Below are 17673 nucleotides of genomic sequence, written 5' to 3'. Positions count from 1 at the left end.
CCACGCCTCTGTTCCCCTCCTCTCTGCTCGTCCCAGGGGCTTTCGAATCCCCTTCACTGCTTTTGTCTCCAGCGCCTCCTTGGAAGGGAGGTCCTGCAGGCTCACCTCCCCCTGAGGGAGAAGTACAAAATATCTGTCCTAAATGAGGAAGAGTCCTCCACCTTCAAACTGCACTAGAAGTAAGGGACGCTGCCTGAACGGCCAGGAAGCAGATTTCAAACAATTTAAGGAGGTCTTTTTTCAGTCTGCACTTTCTCAAGCCACGAAACGTTCTCAGAAAATAAAAGTAGCCTAAGGCTCATCACATTTTAGGTTTTTATGTTACTTCTCTGTGCTTACCTCTTATTGGACAACGCTTCAGTCAATCGTTTGAAGGCCAGGGAGGTGGCCTATGAACAAAGGAATGGAATGAAGCCCCACTGAGTTTACAGGAGGTCTGGACAATATTCTGGAGGAGAGGACCCTATATAATTACCAGTCAGACGGACTTTGGTTTCTCTATCTCTAAATTCTTGCAGCGAGCTACATGAAACAGATTTTCATACTGGGATTTTCCCAGTACTTCCAGGTGATCTGGACTGGCCATGGTCGGAGACAGCATGCTGGGCTCAATGGACCACTGGTCTGACCCAGCCTGGCATTTCTAAGGTTCTTAGGAACGATACCTTAGGGATGTCCAACCCCAAAATTTTAAGTTTGGTTTGTTTTTCTTTCTTTCTTTCTTATTTTTTTAGTTTTTATTCAGTTTGCTTTGTTTACTAGCCAGAAAAAAAAACAAAACATTGACCCTCCTTGACCCCTGCCAAAAAACAAAACAAAAACAAAACGAGCCTCTGGCGGCCCTGGCTGGTCAACCCGGGTCATTTAAACTGTCCTGAGCTATTCCTGACACCAAGGCCTAGCCCCGGGGCCTGCCCAGAGTGGGCTACGTCAGAGGCTATTTACAGTTCGTTTCAATTGGAACGAACCAAAATGGCTTCATTCATTGAATTTTTGCATTTGTTAGAAATGAGTGCACATCCCTACAGTATTCTGCAATGGTTGTGCTGGCAGCTGGAATATATCCTTAGCAGCATGGACAGGAATAACTGGCCAGACTGAAAGGGCCGCTTGGTCTTTTTGTGCCATTGTCTACTACGTCAACACGGGACAATTTTATAGGTTTTGTAAATACAACTTTCAAAGCCATTTACCTGGGTAAATTGGTTGTCTTAAATTGCTCTCAATCCAGCTAGAAATCATTGCTGAATTCCATCGTGCACGGACTTTTAGCTGGACTGAGGGGAGGAGGAGGTGCATGTTTTGACTGGGGGTCAGGAACTGTGCATACAAGTTTTATTTTGAAATCTACACTTGTAAAGGGCAATTCTATAACAGCCCATGAAAGACTGACGTTCCTGCAGATTAGCAGGGGTAGAGATAACCCTGCATAGCACCTGCGCACAGATTTACGTGTGCTTGGGGGCAGGTGCAAGTGCCGACATGTAAATTTATGCGCATATTTTGGAAAGTGGAAGGTCTGTGGGTAAATGGTTTCCCGGCCCCCGACTGCACCCCAGGAGCGCCTCATGCGAGTGGACGCGTAATCACTGCCGTGAGAACTCTTAGCTGCAGGACCCCAGGTTAATTTTAAAAAGCCCATTTATGCTCATAAAACCACATTTAATCCCCATTATTTTCCATGGAAATTTTACCCACACTCAAAGCAGGCGTCAACGTCCGCGGATGCTCTGTGACCCTGTCAGTTTTCAAAGGGAAAGCAGGTTCTTACTTTCCTTTTGAAAATGAAGTGCAAGCCCTGTGGATTTGAAGTTCCTGCAGACTTTGCCCCTTGCAGATGGTTAGAAACCTGGATCCCTAATCTGCAGGGGCATCAGACCTGGCTCCTGGTAACTTTGCCGCCGAATTGGGCCAGTGCTGAATGAGCTGCTTTGCACACGAGCCCGGCGCTGCCAGAGCTTCTTTTGCGAGCCCTCGTTCTCCGCCAGTTCCGAACTCTGAGCTCGGGAAGCAGGGAGCAAGGGAAAAGGCGATGCAGTTTAATATCAATGAAAGAAACCTTTAGCCTCTGCTCTCAAATAAACTCAAATAAACTGCCAGCAGGGCCCATCAGCCACACGTTCCCGAAATTCTCTCAAACCATCTTTCCTAAGCTTGAAGCGCACGATCCATGTCTCGAATTAAATTCCATGTAATGAAATGGCTTTTTAATCTCTTTTCTCTTACAAAGCAGACTCTGCCCTCCTCCTCCTCCTCAGCTGGAGAGCCGCAGTGCAATGTCCTTTCCATTCCAGGCGTCTGCAGCGCCTTCCTCTGACCCAATGCTTTCCTGCACCTCCTTCCTGCTCAGTAAGGATTGGGCCTGGGATCCTGGCACCCCCTCCCCCATTGTCTATCTTTCGTGCAATCATTGCGGCTGCAATTTTCGGCAGGGGGGGGGGCCATGCACCAGGGCTCCTTCCTGAACCCCATAACTCTGGGCCATAAGCCCAGGGATGATGACCACTCCCTCCCCGCCCAGGGCTCGGAGCGCCGTCTGCACAGCTGCCCCCCCCCCCCCCAGGAGTCCCCCCTCACCTTCGGTCCCCCCTGAGGCAGGGCACGGAGCCGCAGAAACGGATTTAGGGCGCCGCGCCGAGGCGCTGGGGTGCGCAGAAAGCTGAGCGCACCGCCAGCTTTACCGGCTTCTCCGCCGCTCCACCGTTTTTTGTTTTTTTTTTTAGTGGGAATTTTCCTGATTTTACGTCGGGGACGCCACGTAAAATTCACCAGGCCTGCGAGGCTTTTGCGTTGCAATACCCCCCCCCCCGCGGATCCCCTTCTTTTTTTTTTTTCCTGGCCTGCAGCTTTTGTGTAGGGGGAGGCCTAGGGGGCAACTGGCTTTGTAAAAGTCGATGCGTGGGATTATGTTATTGTAAGATGATAAGAGGAAGAGGAGGAGGAGGGGGAGAGCAGTATTGGAAGCCTTTCCTGATTTCAATCAGCCCCGTCCTGGGTTGCTGACTGGTGGCGACGAGCAGACTGCAGAAGCCCCTGCAGGAATGTCTGTGGCCCGGGCAGGGCTTCCCTAGTATCAATCACACCTCCAACTCCCAGCTGACAAATGAGAGACTTTCAGGGAGGGGGGGGTCAGCTTTCTCCTGAGCATCCGCACGAGGAGAGAGCTCGGAGGCAGACGCCTGTGCGTACGGGGGTTCTGCAGCCCCGAGGGGAGATCCACGCCAGCCGCTCACGTCGCTTCCACGTGGCCTTCCTCTGCGGGGACGGTGCCGCAGGAAAACCGGGCGCGCCCGGCCGTCTCCCCTGGCTCCCGGTCCAATATTAAAATGAGGAGGGGGAGGGGTCGCGCTAAAAAGGAGGCGCCAGGGGACAATGCACGTCCCTAGCGCCCGCTCGGCATCGGCCTGGACCGTGCATCTTGCGTGTGTACGTATTGGACGTCCAAAGTTGTTTGTTTTTTTTTTCAAAGAAATTTTTTTTTTTTTGTAATAAATCACTGCTTTATTTGGTTCCTCCTGCTTAGTATGGCTGCGGTATTATTAGGAGGAATCTCAGAAAGCAGGATTGTTCTTTTGTTTTTTCATACCTGTATGCCAGCCACATTGTAAGGGCGCATTGGCTGCGTGGAAAGTGGACCGGATCACGGGCGTCAGCTAATAGCCTCATCTACATGGATTTCCGTGGACTTCTGGAACCCCCCCAGTCCCCATATTGGATTGGGGATTAAGGACGCGCGCCCAAAACGCGCGTCCAGTCGCACGTTAGGCCGTGCACAGCGGCTAGCGCTCGGTATTGAATCAGCCCCGTGAGTGTCTATGTTATGGGTGAGGCAGCATAGGAAAATGACGCAAGGCGCGGAACGCATAAGCTGATCTCTATGCACGCTTTCGGAAATGCTTGTCAAAAACGAGACGGAAAATGACACTGATGTGAAGAACCAGAAGGGAACATGGACCTCCTGTACACAGCGTGAGCATTTCCGCGCTGTTTACCCTCCGTCCGCGCATGCACGGACCTCTCCCATTTCGCAGCTCACATACTCTCTCCCGCAGCCGCCCAACGACCAGCCGGGATAGTGATCGCCATTTTACTGGCGTACACAGCTTCGGACCCACAGGAAACGGGTTAAATGCCAAAATCAGTTTCCTTTAGTGTTTCCTTAATTAACATTCCTGAAGGACAATATTTGATGGGGCCATGAGAGGAAAGCCTATGAAATTGATTACCAATCATCAAATTAACCATAAAGTCATAACAAATGCTTTTTCCACCTGGCGCACACAGTGAGCAACTCAGAAATGTAGCAAATTATATCTACTATAAATAGAAAACAGCATAACATATGTGTATTATATGTATATTAGGTTTGTAGCAGGGCTTCCAAATCATTACACAAATCACATGACATCCAATAAAAATAATCATTGCTCTCGAAATCAATCAGTGCTTCACATTCTGGTCATTGTGATATCTTTTTTGCCTTCGGTTTTGGATTGTTGGAACAATTTGCGTCTTTTAACCACCCCCAGCAGATAAAATCCCTAGAAACACAAAGTCAACGACCAAGCTTTCATTCAGAACTACCCAAGGCCTTCAGCTATGAATGACAACCAACTCAGTGATAAAATCCGTTCCCACTGACTACAATCATCACTGCAAGGTGGAGTTTCTTCCAGGACAAGCAAAATATAATAATTAGGAATAGCTTCGGATATTCTGGCACTCTTATTTCCACCCTGCCAGAAGACTTTTCTGTAGACGTCACTGCTCTCTTTTTCTATCGCTGACTCATTTGCATTAGGCCTAAGATTATCAGTCATACCAATGCTACCCAAGAAATATACCACACTGCGGTGCATATTCTTTTTAATATTTCTGCCACTTACCTAGCTAAAGTTTAGCCTGATAGCTCATTAACGTTTAGGCAGATAAGGTAGGGTGTTCCAGGGGCATTCTAGGGTGGAGTTAGCAGGACAACCTATCTGGCTAACTCTGCTCATGCCATAGAGTAGTCCTAAAGTTAGCCAGATAAACGTATTTGGCTCACTTTAAGATGGCCGGGTAGATTCAGTGATGCAGTTGTGCTGCTGAATATCCTGGCAAAGATAGCCAGATAAGTTTTATCTGGTAAGGGCCTGATTTACTAAGCATATTTCCCATAGACACAGAATGGGAGAAGAGCCTTAGTGAATCAGGCTCTACGTTTGCAAGCTGGCCAGTGGCTGAATATTACTGCATCGTGTCCACATGAGGTCCAGGAAAACTTTGCATTGTATTGATCAGAACTGTCTGTCTTCATAGTCTCATTTCTTTTACAATTTGTTTTAATGAAAATAGATTTTTCAAGCAGAATCTAGATAAAGAGCAAAATGCACATTTTGCACCCTGTAAGAAGTAAGGGGTTCCTTCCCTGCTATCCTGCGGACAGTTCTGAACACATTCTTGAATAAACTCATGTGGCTGCCTCCTTAGTCCACTTGGACATGTAGAAATAAAAGTGAACATACGAGCTGTGCATGAGAGCTTCTCACCGAATTACTGTGTCTGGCTTCCCAGCCCTCTGCTTCCTTCTGGGTTAATGCTCTCTATCTGTCACGTCTGCTCTGTTTTCTCCGCTTACAGACTAAGGGCAAAGAGAATCTGTCTTTACTTCACGCTTTCCTTACTAGCTTTGGAAAGGGGAAATTGTGTTGTTTTTTTTTATTTTTTTCAGATTAATTTTATGGTATAATAACACTTAAAGTATGAGGCACCCTTTGAGGATGATGGATCTTGGCATGAGCGAGGAACCCATGTAAGGGGGAGGCTGCTTGACCTAGAATACGGGGTCAGCTGGGTTTCCACACTGAGTTTCAGTTTCTTCCACCAAGGGCTTTTCAGTCTCTGCATTGTTAATAAAGCCGAGAGATAACAGAGGGGGAAATATCCCTGGGTACTTGTGAATGAAGGCCCAATGGTGCCGTAGCTTAAGAAAGACCGGGTTCTGATCGAGCTGGAAGTCCAAAAGAGCAGGAGGAAACGGTTGAGCCAACCCCCTGCCAAAAAAAAACCAAAACCGGGTAAAAGAGATCTCTGAAAGGGAAGGATTCCCCAGAAGGGAGTTCTTCAGTTTATTATTATTATTATTATGATCTATTTGAGATACCGCAATGTCTGGAGAGCCCAAGGGAAGACTGGGAGCAGTGCAAAGTGCAAACTAGTGCCGCGGCACTTCCACCCCAGCAATACAAATGGGGTGCGAATGAATTACATGCACTGATCCCGAGGTTCTCGTTAAGAGGATCTGGGTCCTATGCCAGCGCGGCTTTCTTATTTTCTTATAACTCTTCTTAGGTCTCTGCCCCACAGATTAGAGATTGATGGGCAATATGCATTTTTCACCCCAGTGATTTCTAAAAATATCAGAACTGGCTGAAAGTTTGGTGAAAAGTCTGGAAGCGAACGCGCACACAGTTCAAAAGGGAAGAGAATGAACTGTGCAGGCAGGGCAAAGCTCTCCTTCTGTTGCTGCAATGGGATTTACAGCGTCTAAAAGCGCCCCTGGTACATTCGCTTTCTTTGTGCTGAAAAAGCAAGAGGCAGGCTGGGTCAGGTTGTTTTTAAAAACTTGCCATTAGCTTTGCTTAGGAGCTGTTGTCCCACCGCAGGGCTGAGATGGATGCTGGTGCCGCTTAGAACCAGCTCCCTCTATATAGCACTGGAAGGGCGCTGCGTGTGCTGGGTGAGCTGTTAGATTTCCCTTCTGGGCGCAGAACAGCGCTAGTCTTCTCCGCACCACCTGGCACTGTTAGCTCCGGAGCTGTAAACCAGGCCCATAGTGTGGCGCGGTCTATGCAAATACATGTTTCATGTGGCACGTGTATTATGTCCAAAAAATAACCAAATATGCCACATGATAGAAATAAAGAGGTGAGCTCTCTGAGTACCTCCATTTAAAATAGGCGCACTTCACTACATTTTAAAAAATGAAATCAAATCCTTACTAGTCCCCTTTTTACAAAATTACATTTCTGTAAAGGAAGTTTCCCAAGGCTCTGACTGCTTACCCAGCTCCACCATCAGAAATCTAGTGCAAGAGTTTCAGGGGTAGCTAATATAGCACCAAGCCTGAAAGGGAGAAGACTGAAGGAAGGGGATGGAGCCACTCCCGGCTAAGGTACATTTTAATTTTATTTTTAAAAAGGAGGTCTAGAAATAAGAACAAAGGAGGAAACAGTGCAGCCAAAACACAAGCTGCTTGATGTTTCCAGTAAGCTAGCAAGTACTACTGCATATTTGAAAGTATCTTCACACATATATATAATATATATGCACTGTATTTATACCTATATATATATATATAGGTATAAATATATATATATAGGTATATATATATATATATATATATAGGTATATATATAATATATATGCACTGTATTTATACAGTAAGCTTGCAAAACTTTTGAGAAATCATGAAAGCTGAATTTTGATCCTTGCAAAATTGTGTAAACTGTTGTGTAACATTCCAGATTTTTGCTTTTTTTTTTTTTTCAGGTGAACAAATGCAGAGATCTGAAACGTTACAAAACAGTTTACACTATTCCAGGCCAATGTACATTACTGGTAACACATATGTTAACGTGTGTTAAAACACTGGTTTTATTTATCACAAGAGGTTAATATGCATTAACAGCACTGTTAACTAGCTCGGGTTAGTAATAATAAAGAATTTATGCAATAAAGTATTGAGATGCAAACGTGTAGCGAAAAAGTATGCATGTGAAAATGTGCAAAAGTAATGCAAATGCATTAATGCAAAATGAGTAATTATGCTTTTGTATTACCATCTGCATTAATGCATCTACGGTAATATGTGCCCCATTGACCATTCATACGCACATTAAACACTGCAAACCCACGTACAGCACGCTGGGTTTGCAGTGCTGTACACGTTTGCACACGTTAAGGTCCATTATTAAGGCAACTTAATATTGTCTCAGAGTTCAGCTTTTGCGATTTCTCAAAAGTCTTTAAAATCTCAGCACATATAGGAGCACTTCTGCAAGATCGTGTATTATATCTGAAATAATTTGCCATCTTCTTCCCATATCTGTCTTAGATGGGTCTTAGACGCACACTTTTTTTGTGAATAGCTAGGAGCCTCATTCACAAGCATTTGCACGTGGTGAGCGCTATTAGTTTCACTCCACGTTGGACGAGCGTTGTGGAGGCGCTAATCTCCTTATTGCATAGGGGGATTTCCTAGCGCCTATACAACCCGCGTCCAACTGCGGTAGCCGAGCGCGCTGTATTGCATCAGCCCCTGAGTGCGCAGGTAGACTTCTTACCTAACACCCCTCCCCCTCTCCTACAATCTTTCCGTCTAACAGGAGCCACTTTACTAATGCCATTTTACTCAGTTCTCCTATATACCAATAATATTGTTTTTATAAGTTAGATTGTTTTTATATACATTTAAATTTCTCTGTTATGTATTCCTTTACATCCTATCCCCCCTTTTTTTTTAATCTTAACTGTTTGTTGTAACATTGAGATGTTTGAAATTTGAGATGTAACTTCTATTTCTGATACCATTTTGTTCCTATTTAGTTCTATGTAAAGTGCAATTGAACGTCGGTATAAAAAAGCAATAAATAGAATAAATATCTATGAAATTCTAAACAGCTGATTTTAAAAATGTCAATTTTTAGTGGTTGCCTTCTGGCACAGGAGATCGTCAGGGAAATAACTGGAATGGATGAGTTATACTGATGTTGGGGGAATTCATGTTCCAGAAATATGCAAAAAAAAAAAAAAGCATCAAAAAATTGCTTTTCTAGCAAGTGTCTGCTTGGCTTAAAATACAGACTGGAGCATAATTCTGCTTTTGAAAAACTAAAACCTATCTCACCACAGAAAGAAGAGCCTACATCCTAAAACGACAGCCACGCTTTAACTCTGGCTCCACAGAGAAATAAATATTATTGAAAAAGGGCCATCCTTTGATCAAAATCCTTGTTAGGTACCTTTAAAGGGTAAAGTGTAGGGTCCTTAAGCAGAGCTTCATTTTTCTATCACGTGTTTTGTCCCATACGGATGGACTAAGGGACTCATTTATTGGAGGTTTGTACCACCAGCATTATTCCCATGGAAAATGAACAGGATCTTTTGTGTTCATTATCAAGTGTGACTCGAGTTTTGTAGCAGAGCAAAATCACCACAAAGCTTTAATGAGGGCCTCAAAAGGGTTTCTCACCTTTCTGTGTTAGATTTAAGAGAGATCAATCCGGAATCGAAATGTAACTTCTGAATCGCAGAGAAATCTGTAGGAGCTGCTAATCCTACATAGAAGGAGCATTTAGGGAACCAGTGTAAAGGTTACATTTCTTTTAAATCCGTTTTCTAGATACAGGAAGAATAACCAGAAATGTCTCCAGTTTTCATGGCACTATCGTCCCGGGGTTCACAGAAAACGCTTGTAAGATGCCTTTACAGTCCCGGGTCTGAAGCAGTTCTCTCTCACTGTTTTTTCTCTCCACAGACTTAGAAGTGGCCCCAGGTTCAGTAAAAGCAGATTGGAGATAATGTTATTTGTGAGAATCCGTGGCCTCCGAAGGATTATATCAAGCACGAACTGCACATCCAAAAATAAAACCGACCGAGCCTGAGCACCCGCAAGGCGTCAAATCGTAATGGTTTACGGATTAAAAATCCCGTCTGCGCTCCGTTAAAGTGAGCGGCGATCTTACAAAGCAAAGCCCGAGCCGGTTTGTACCTGGCCTGTGAGCTGGCTCTGTCTGTGCCTGTGCCCCCTAATAACCCTCCCGCCTGCGGTCCTGTCCACTCCAAACCACCCGGGGCACCGGCCTGGGGGAGGACAAATGGGTTTAGCACCAGGTCCGGCTTAATGTCAGGGAGACAGAGAACCCGAAGGCTCCCTTCCTGTCTTCGGAATAGCGCAGGTCTCTTCTCATAGAGCTGGGGCCATCACCTATCGTTTTCTGTGTTATTTTATTTTGAATATGCGCCCGTTTAGACGTTTATTTACCTGGCTTGGCAGATCTGGCGCTTGGCTTCCCTGCTTCCACTTTGTGACTGTGGTCACTTCAGACGGATCTCCCCTGTTATTACCCACACTCATTCCCGGGGAGCCCCAAGCCATGCAGATTTCGGTTTCCCTGCTCTTCCTTTGCATTTCTAAGCCCCTGTTTTAGCCTCTCCCTGCAAACCGCTTCCCCGTTTTCTTCACCCCCAGGAATGCCCCTTCCATCCAAACAAGGCAGATCGCAGTTTGCAGGATCGGAATTTATTTACTTAGTTTATTTTGGGTAAAATTCGTATTCAGATGATCACTTGAAATCTAAATCCTTGGGATCACTTGCCACTTGCTTTAATCGCTCCACATTTATTTTCAGTTTCATTTCCGCCCGGAAAGAACCAAAGATCATAACAATTAAATAATTTGGGAATGAAAAAGATTGTACAATATTTATTCGAGATTTTTTTTGTCCTGGTGGCTCAGAATATTTCAGAAAATATTGTTTCTTCCAACAAAAGAAGACTTTTCAGACCATTCAAAAGGGTTTTCTTACTGTCACAGTTATCAGATCGCAAACTAAATAAAGCAAGCTCGACAGTGAACTATCGGGGTAACGAAGTTATACAATCACTCAGGCAGGAAATAGCAGAATTGTTTAAATTCAAGGTAAAAAAAAATGTATCCCGAATGGTGACGTCAGAGCGGAGGTGAAATAATGCTCCTTGATTTATCTAACGCTGGACCCAACATTTGGCTGCAGTCTGCCCCAAGCTTGGTTTTATTTCCTGCCTCTCAGGGAATTTATTTGTACATTTAAGACTTGCGAGGACTCTGACATGGGCTCAGAAGCCGTGAGCACGGCTGTAGCTTCTTGGTGGAGAAGTCTTAATCCGTTCCCAGTGACAAATCTGCCCCTGGGATCGCGTTTTCTCTTCCTCAGCCTGGCTCCCAGAGGAATGTGCAGTAATCAGGAGCCCATCCCACCCAGTCCCCCGGGAGCCTGTCCTGCAGAAGGGCAGTGCCATCTTTATCTTACTTAATATTTCTTTTACGTCCCGTGTAACAAATGCCAAGCTCTGCCTCCTCTTTAGCCACCACGAATCAGATGAATGAATGTACAGTTTTGAAACTCTACCAAAAGTGCCTTTTTTTTTCCTAAACATCCAAAGGTAAATGTAGTAGAGGAGGTGTGAGATGGTTAACTGCAATTATAGATTTAAAAAAAAAAAAAAACAAATCAACAATCCCCAAACTGAAATTCTAATGCGGAGAGAGGATCCGGGATAACAAGGCGCAGTACAGACCTATTAGTACATCTAGAAAGAATTATTATTCCGAGGTTTATTTGCTCCGATGCAAAACCTGTGCCAGATTTAGCTACCGAATCATCCCTTTCTTTTGGGACGGGGAAGACGCTGGCGCACACACGAGCGCTCAAAGGAAAGGTGAGAAAACAACTAAGCGCCGCCGCGCAGAGGGAAATTACAAAATGCGCGCTCTGAAAGGTTTTCCAACAACAACAACAACCTATATTTCAAAAAACGATTGCACTAGTCCAAAAGGATTAGCCCAGCTATTCAGAGAGCAGGGATCTTATCTTCCCGTGGGCTCGATTTGCTGCCGGAACCATCCAAAGGGAACACATTTAAACCCAAAGGCTCATTCGGGGCAGGACCCTGCCGAGAGCAGGCGTTTACAGGAGCTCTGTCCTCTCTTCCCTCTCTCACCTGCCTCTTTTGCTAGTGTTTGCCCTGCAATCGTTTCCTTATCTCTTCAGAGAGTATTGCTTCAGTGTTCTGCCTGGACAGAAAGGTCAATGAGCAACAAGAATACAAGGCAATGCCTTTCCTTTGGACCGGCTTTCGGGAGCTAACAATAGTCAAGAAATATATTAAGTTAGGCAAATAAAAAGGGATTGCCTCACATTTTTTTTAATTGCATATTGACCTCTTTTTTTTTTTCTGCTCATTGAAGTGGACTAACAGGGCAAGCCAGGCAGCTTTATTCGCAATCCTGGAAACGGGGACGCGGGCGCTCTCCTCCCTCCAATATTCCCTGCCCTCCCTCTGCAGCCCGGTTCCGTTTTCCACCGTCCATTATCCAGCTTGGGGATTCAGCGGGCACAGAGTTGAGGCAAAGAGTGCAATTTACTTTACATTTTCATTTTTTTCTCCCCTTGAATTTTATAATTTAGGAGTCCAAATAAGTCTCTGGCCATTGGCAGTGCTTTAGTGGAGATCTTGTAAGGGAGGTGGAGGGGTTACTGATATCTGAGCTTGTAAATTAGCAGTTACTCCACTGAATACGCATTTAAAACATTCAGTTGCTTTGCCTTGAGCTTAGAATAATTAGAGTTTGCCAAAAATCTCCTATAATGCACTAAAATTTCTTTGTTTATAATTAGCTTGGCTTTGTTAAATTCTTGCCTTTTACCCCATGATGTCTTATGTTAAAATCCTAGAACAAAAAAAATATTTTCCCCCTGATATATTTTTCCCCCTAGCCTTCTGCAGACTCCTTGCTGTAGTGTTAATATTTTAGAAACCGTTCTAGATTTTTGTAGATTTTTCTCTGCGCTGGGTTAGGTTCAGGGACCTTTGTTTTCAGTTGTTTTATTTTTCTTAGGAATTTCAATGTTATAACAACAACAACAACAACAACAAAACTGTGGAAAAATGGCTTTGTTATAATGCACAGGAGAAAAATCAGTGGAAAGGTAATTTTTTTCCACTGAGTAATTTTTTTTGGGGGGGGAATAGCATTGAAATTCCCAGGAAAAATAAAATAAAAAGGGAAGGTGCCTGGTAGAGTGCAGTGAGCTATCGCTCTCTTTCCCGGCAAACCCAGGGAATTGGACAAAAATGTACATCTGCCGGCCTCAACCTTAGAATTGATTATTGCCAGGTAATAAGATTCGCATCCGTTTTCTTGGTACTAATCATTTCTAATGTTTATGGAAAGAGAGGTTAAAAATACAATAAAATACTAAAAATTACAAGGTGATCTCTTTTTATTGGACTAAAGCCGTCATGTATTATTTCTGGAGCAGCTTTTGGGAAATCTATTTATCATCTCTTCAGAAGTGCAGAATGTGCCCTTCCATCTGCCCATTTCCCCCTTCTCGTGCCCGGTTCCGTGAGGGTAAAGCTTTGGGTTGTTTTCCCGGGGTAAGCACTTGTGCAGCAGCGTTTGCCATTTTAAACTTTGTTTGGAAATGAACTTTCCCTGCTCATTTTTCACCTGGTTTGAAGCAGTTTCCTGCAGTTAATTTGTGAATGAACAGGGAGCTTTACCGCAGGAGACCGAGCCTCCCACTTGGGGTCGTGTGAGGGCACCAGAAACGTGACTTAGGTTTCCAAGCGCCCTCCAAAGAAAGGCTACAAGTGTGAACCCTGAGCAACTCAGGAGAAGGGAGAATTTTCGGAAGAACTTTGTAATAAATATTTGTTAGGATTAAGAGCTGGCTTTAATGGTTTCATCTTGCTTTTATTGTTTCTACAAAGCTGATTGCAGTAAAGATCTTGAATAAACTGGTGTCATTGCCTTGTTAGTCTTCTTAGGGACTACCGAGGATCCCTTCTCCTAGAAACCTAATATAAAAAATGAATCTGTTTATTTGTTTTGAGTTCAAAATTACAATCCCAGAAGCGCCAAGCTACATTTTATCACACAGTGTAAACGTTTTCTTTTGGTTAGAAACCCAACTGATTTGAAACTGATTTAAAGACTTCTCAATTCTGGGATTCCAGCTCGGAAGGAATTGGGGGGGAGGGGAGGGGGTGTAAATTTAACTGCTCTATGCCTGACTGAATTTCACTGTCTCTTTAAATGGAACAGATTGATGTTATTGGGGGATTGTTTGGGTGAAGCTGAATTAGGAGACCAAGAGTCTGTTTAAATATAAACTAATTTACTACAATAAATTACTTAAAAGGGCCCAGGTCATAAATCTCAGGACCTACTTTAAACACAGGCAGCCCTACAAAGTGCTGTTTGCATACAACGGACTCTTAGGTGAAACAGTGCTAACTTTAACCTGTCACGATTACTGTTGGCTAATAGGCATTTGCATTGTAGCCCTGATTTTCCCCCCTTATCCTTCCCCGTTGTATTCTTCTTAGCAGCATTTGAGCATGTTGGAAAAAAACAGGCAAATGCAGGAAACAGAAAGAAAGACATGCTTTCCCCTGCAGTGCTCTCAAATGCAGCGCGCTCCGCGGGGGAAGGCCTGCGCCTCCTCTGCTTCCGCTCATGCCCTGCGCAATGTTTGCGCGTTACTGTACTCCACAGCAAATTACTTTCCAGGAGCTTCTTTATTATTATTATTACTATTATTATTGTCTCTAAGCTCATGGAAAATAAGCTCCTGCAAGGAAGGCGGGCAAAAGATTTGTAACCGAAGCGAGCCGTTAATAGCCCCCTCCGTGGGACCGCCAGTTCATTTCCTCTGGCTGCTTTGGGGGTGCAGTATCTATCTCTATGCGGGCAGGCATTTCTGTTGTGTTACTGTGTGTGCCTTCGGCAGTTCTCGTCCCAGGAACAGGACTTGAATTAAAGGGCCTGATGCACATTTATATGCTGTGCAAATTAGAATCATTTGATGTATGCAAAACGTTTTGTCAACTGTACGCATTGTAAACCAGATTCACTGTAACCCATGCAATTTGTTCTGTTAAATTTATGCCTTGTAAACCGTGATGATGCTACTCCAACTGAATTTCGGTATATAAAGCTACATAAATAAATCAAATAAACTAAAGGGGGTTTCCCCTCTATGGGGAAAACGCTCAGCAGCCAGAGACTCCCATTACAAAGGCACGGAGGTGCAAAGTACCTAGAGAGCAGAAAGTATAAGGAGGAAATTAGAGTGGGAAAGACTGATTGAGCCCAAATAGAAGTTATTTCAAATGCACTGGCCTGACTGAAAGTGCTGCGGTCCGCCGCGGGGCCAGTCCTGGTCGAGGCTGGAGCATCGATCCGCGGTGGAAGCGCTGGGAGGCGGGCGCTGTACCTACCGAAGCCGGGCCTCATGCCCGGGAGGACGGCCGGGCGGCTCTGCAGGCTGTGCAGGACGCTGCTCTCGAAGGGGCCGGCGCCCCAGGAGGGAGGCATCTCGGGGCCGACATAGGCCGCGTAGGGGCTGGAGTAGGCGCCGCCCACCGAGCGCACCAGGGCCCCGCCGTACTGCTCCCGGCCGCTGCCGCCCATCACCAGGGGGCTCTGGTAGGCCCCGTCCCGGGCCGGGTTGCTGCCGATCGGAGGGCTGTGGGAGTAGGAAAAGCCCGAGGCGGTGTGAGGACTGCTGGGGTTGAAGGCGGAGGCCTCGCTGGCTGTCTGCGCCCAGCCTGGGTGGCCGCCCAAGTGGTGGCTCTGGTGGGCCGAGTCGCAGCCCTGCAGGTAGGGTAAGGCTGGCAGCATGGAGGGCACCCTGCTGGGAGGGACGTAGACGGGCGAGCTGGCAGGGGCGTGCACGAAGGTACTGGAGTCGTGGGAGTACGCGGATTGCCCGTGATTGGGGGCTAAGGTTACACTTTGGTACATTGCAGCTTCGGCTTTTATATCCGTCCGGACTGGAGGGCGGCCCAGGGCGACGGAAGTGGCGCGCGTGTCAGCTTCGGGGGCACCCGAGGTGCGGCTCCCCCTGTCGTCTGGGGCTGAGGCGTGGAGGACGTGGAAAAGCACCTGCGTGGGGAAAAAAAGAAAGAAAGGCAAACTTAGTGAGCGGTCCCTGTCACAGGAGTTGCGCGTTTGCACGGTTCCATCTCTTGTGCCCCTAAAAGAAACATCACAAGGAGAGAAAGAGATGCGCGCGCATTGCTTTCCGCACTGCCCGCGCAGCTTCCCGAGAGTTTGCAGTCTCTGCACTTTCCGACCTGCAGCCCCCGACCAGCAGAGGCCACAGAAAACACGAAAAGAGGGCCCTGCCAGCACCAACTCCCCCCCCCCCCTCTAAACCCATGTGCGCCCCCTTTCTGCCCTGCCCGTGTTTACCCCAGAGTGAGGAAAGGTGCAATATGCGAACGAAATGAATGTCCCATGGGGGTTAATCCTTTCTAGGCCCAATAAATCGTGACGAAAAGCATTATTGTTTATCATAGCCTCGAGTCATAACAAATATGAAGCATTTGGTAAACAGACAGTATTTTGGTTCGTTCATTCCTTGTCTAGACTGTAAGCTCCCCGGAGCAGGGACTACCTCTCATGTACTTGCTGCCCAGGTCCAGCAGCGCTGTAGAGATGAGAGGTTCTTTAATTCCTAGTATGTCCCGGTGTTTTTATTTCTAAGAATGGGCTGGCATGGCGCAGATTAACTGCAGTACATTTTAGGGGTAATTTTCAAAATAATTTACACTCATAAAACTGGGATTTAGATGTGTAAATGCACTTTGCCCTATAAATGGGCTTTTGAAAGTTGCCTCAACATATGCCATTGAATTGCCCATATGTTATTCACGTGGAAGTGCACTTTACACCTTTAAATGGCTTTTGAAAATTGCTGCAGAAGTGTGTTATATTTACGTGTAACTCCTTTGAAAATTACCTCTTTTGGGTGTAGGTGTGCAGTGGCACTTTTGTGTGTGTTGGGTCGGTGCTTATTTTTCTGCCATAAGAAAAGGTGAAGTTTCTCAGTTCAAAAGCTGAAGACCGAAAGCAAAAGTGCGCAACCCGTAGGAAAATAATTGCAAAGGAAATAATAATTTAAAAAAAAAATGTTGTTTTAGAAAGCGGCTACCATGGTGTATGGCAGTGTAAATAAAGAACATTAAATGCACCAAATCCAACAGGAAAAAGAGGGAGAAACATTCCCACAGCTTGTGCAAAAAAAAAAAAAAAATAAAAATAGAACTGGCGGAAATCTCCGAGAATGAATTCTGCCTCCTGCGCGCTGCGGAGCTCCGGACTGCGTCCCTTTCGGCTTTCATGGAGAGAGCGGGTAAAGCACAGAGCGGTATCAATAACTCCCCCAGCACCAGTAATATCTTTTCCCCCGAAACCCCATGTGGCACCATCTGAAAGATCAGGGCAGCGGGCAGAGAAGAGGAGGCACTTACCGGTGTGCGGGGCACTCGGGGGGGGCTCAGCGGAGCAGCCCCCAGGCGTCTTCCTCTGGGTGGGGGGTTGCGTTCCTCAGTGGAGGGGAGCGCATCCAGCTGCCCGGGACTTTTTTTTTGGTTTTGTTTTCGGCTCCTTTCTCGCCCGATCTCTCCCTTGCAGTGGCTCCCTGCAGCTCTGCCCCTGGCTCTTTACAGCAGGGCGAGTGCCTGGCCAGGATCACGTGACCCGTGGCTAAGGTAGGACTGGGTGGCGACCCAGAGGAGAGACGGCGGCTCCCCCCCCCCCCCCCCCCCCCCCCTGGGAGGGAGAGGCGCGTGCGCGCCGAGGGGGCTCTCGCTCGCTTCCTACGCCCAGGCTCCAAGATCCCCTCTCCACATTGATCTTACCAAGAGGAGTTCCTTACTTTCAGAAACCTCCCAAAGCTTATCCTAGCCGTGCAATATTTCACGGGCCGTTGCAACTGCCTTGGCAGCTTAAAGTGAGAACTTGCTTTATACCTGACCATGGGCAATAAGATACGAACACAGATACAGAATATTTGCTTAAACTGAAGTAGGAAATATGAGCGTTCCTTCGGTAATTTATTGTGACGGAGGATG

At 46.0% G+C, this 17673-nt stretch overlaps 1 protein-coding gene across 1 annotated transcript in view; it reads right to left on the bottom strand.

The window, feature by feature from the left end:
• Positions 1–17260, bottom strand: part of GATA5 (GATA binding protein 5) — a 41354-nt gene extending 24094 nt beyond the window's left edge. Inside the window, exons 1-2 of the mRNA XM_029612540.1 lie at positions 17071–17260; positions 15034–15700 (exon numbers count right to left, since the gene is read on the bottom strand). Of these exons, the coding sequence (XP_029468400.1) occupies positions 15034–15559 (526 nt within the window). The 5' untranslated portion in view covers positions 15560–15700; positions 17071–17260. The remainder of the gene's footprint in view (positions 1–15033; positions 15701–17070) is intronic.
• Positions 17261–17673: the final 413 nt, after the last annotated feature.

This window comes from Rhinatrema bivittatum, chromosome 8, assembly GCF_901001135.1.
Source record: "Rhinatrema bivittatum chromosome 8, aRhiBiv1.1, whole genome shotgun sequence".
Taxonomy (NCBI): domain Eukaryota; kingdom Metazoa; phylum Chordata; class Amphibia; order Gymnophiona; family Rhinatrematidae; genus Rhinatrema; species Rhinatrema bivittatum.
This window is presented reverse-complemented; position numbering and strand designations above follow the sequence as displayed.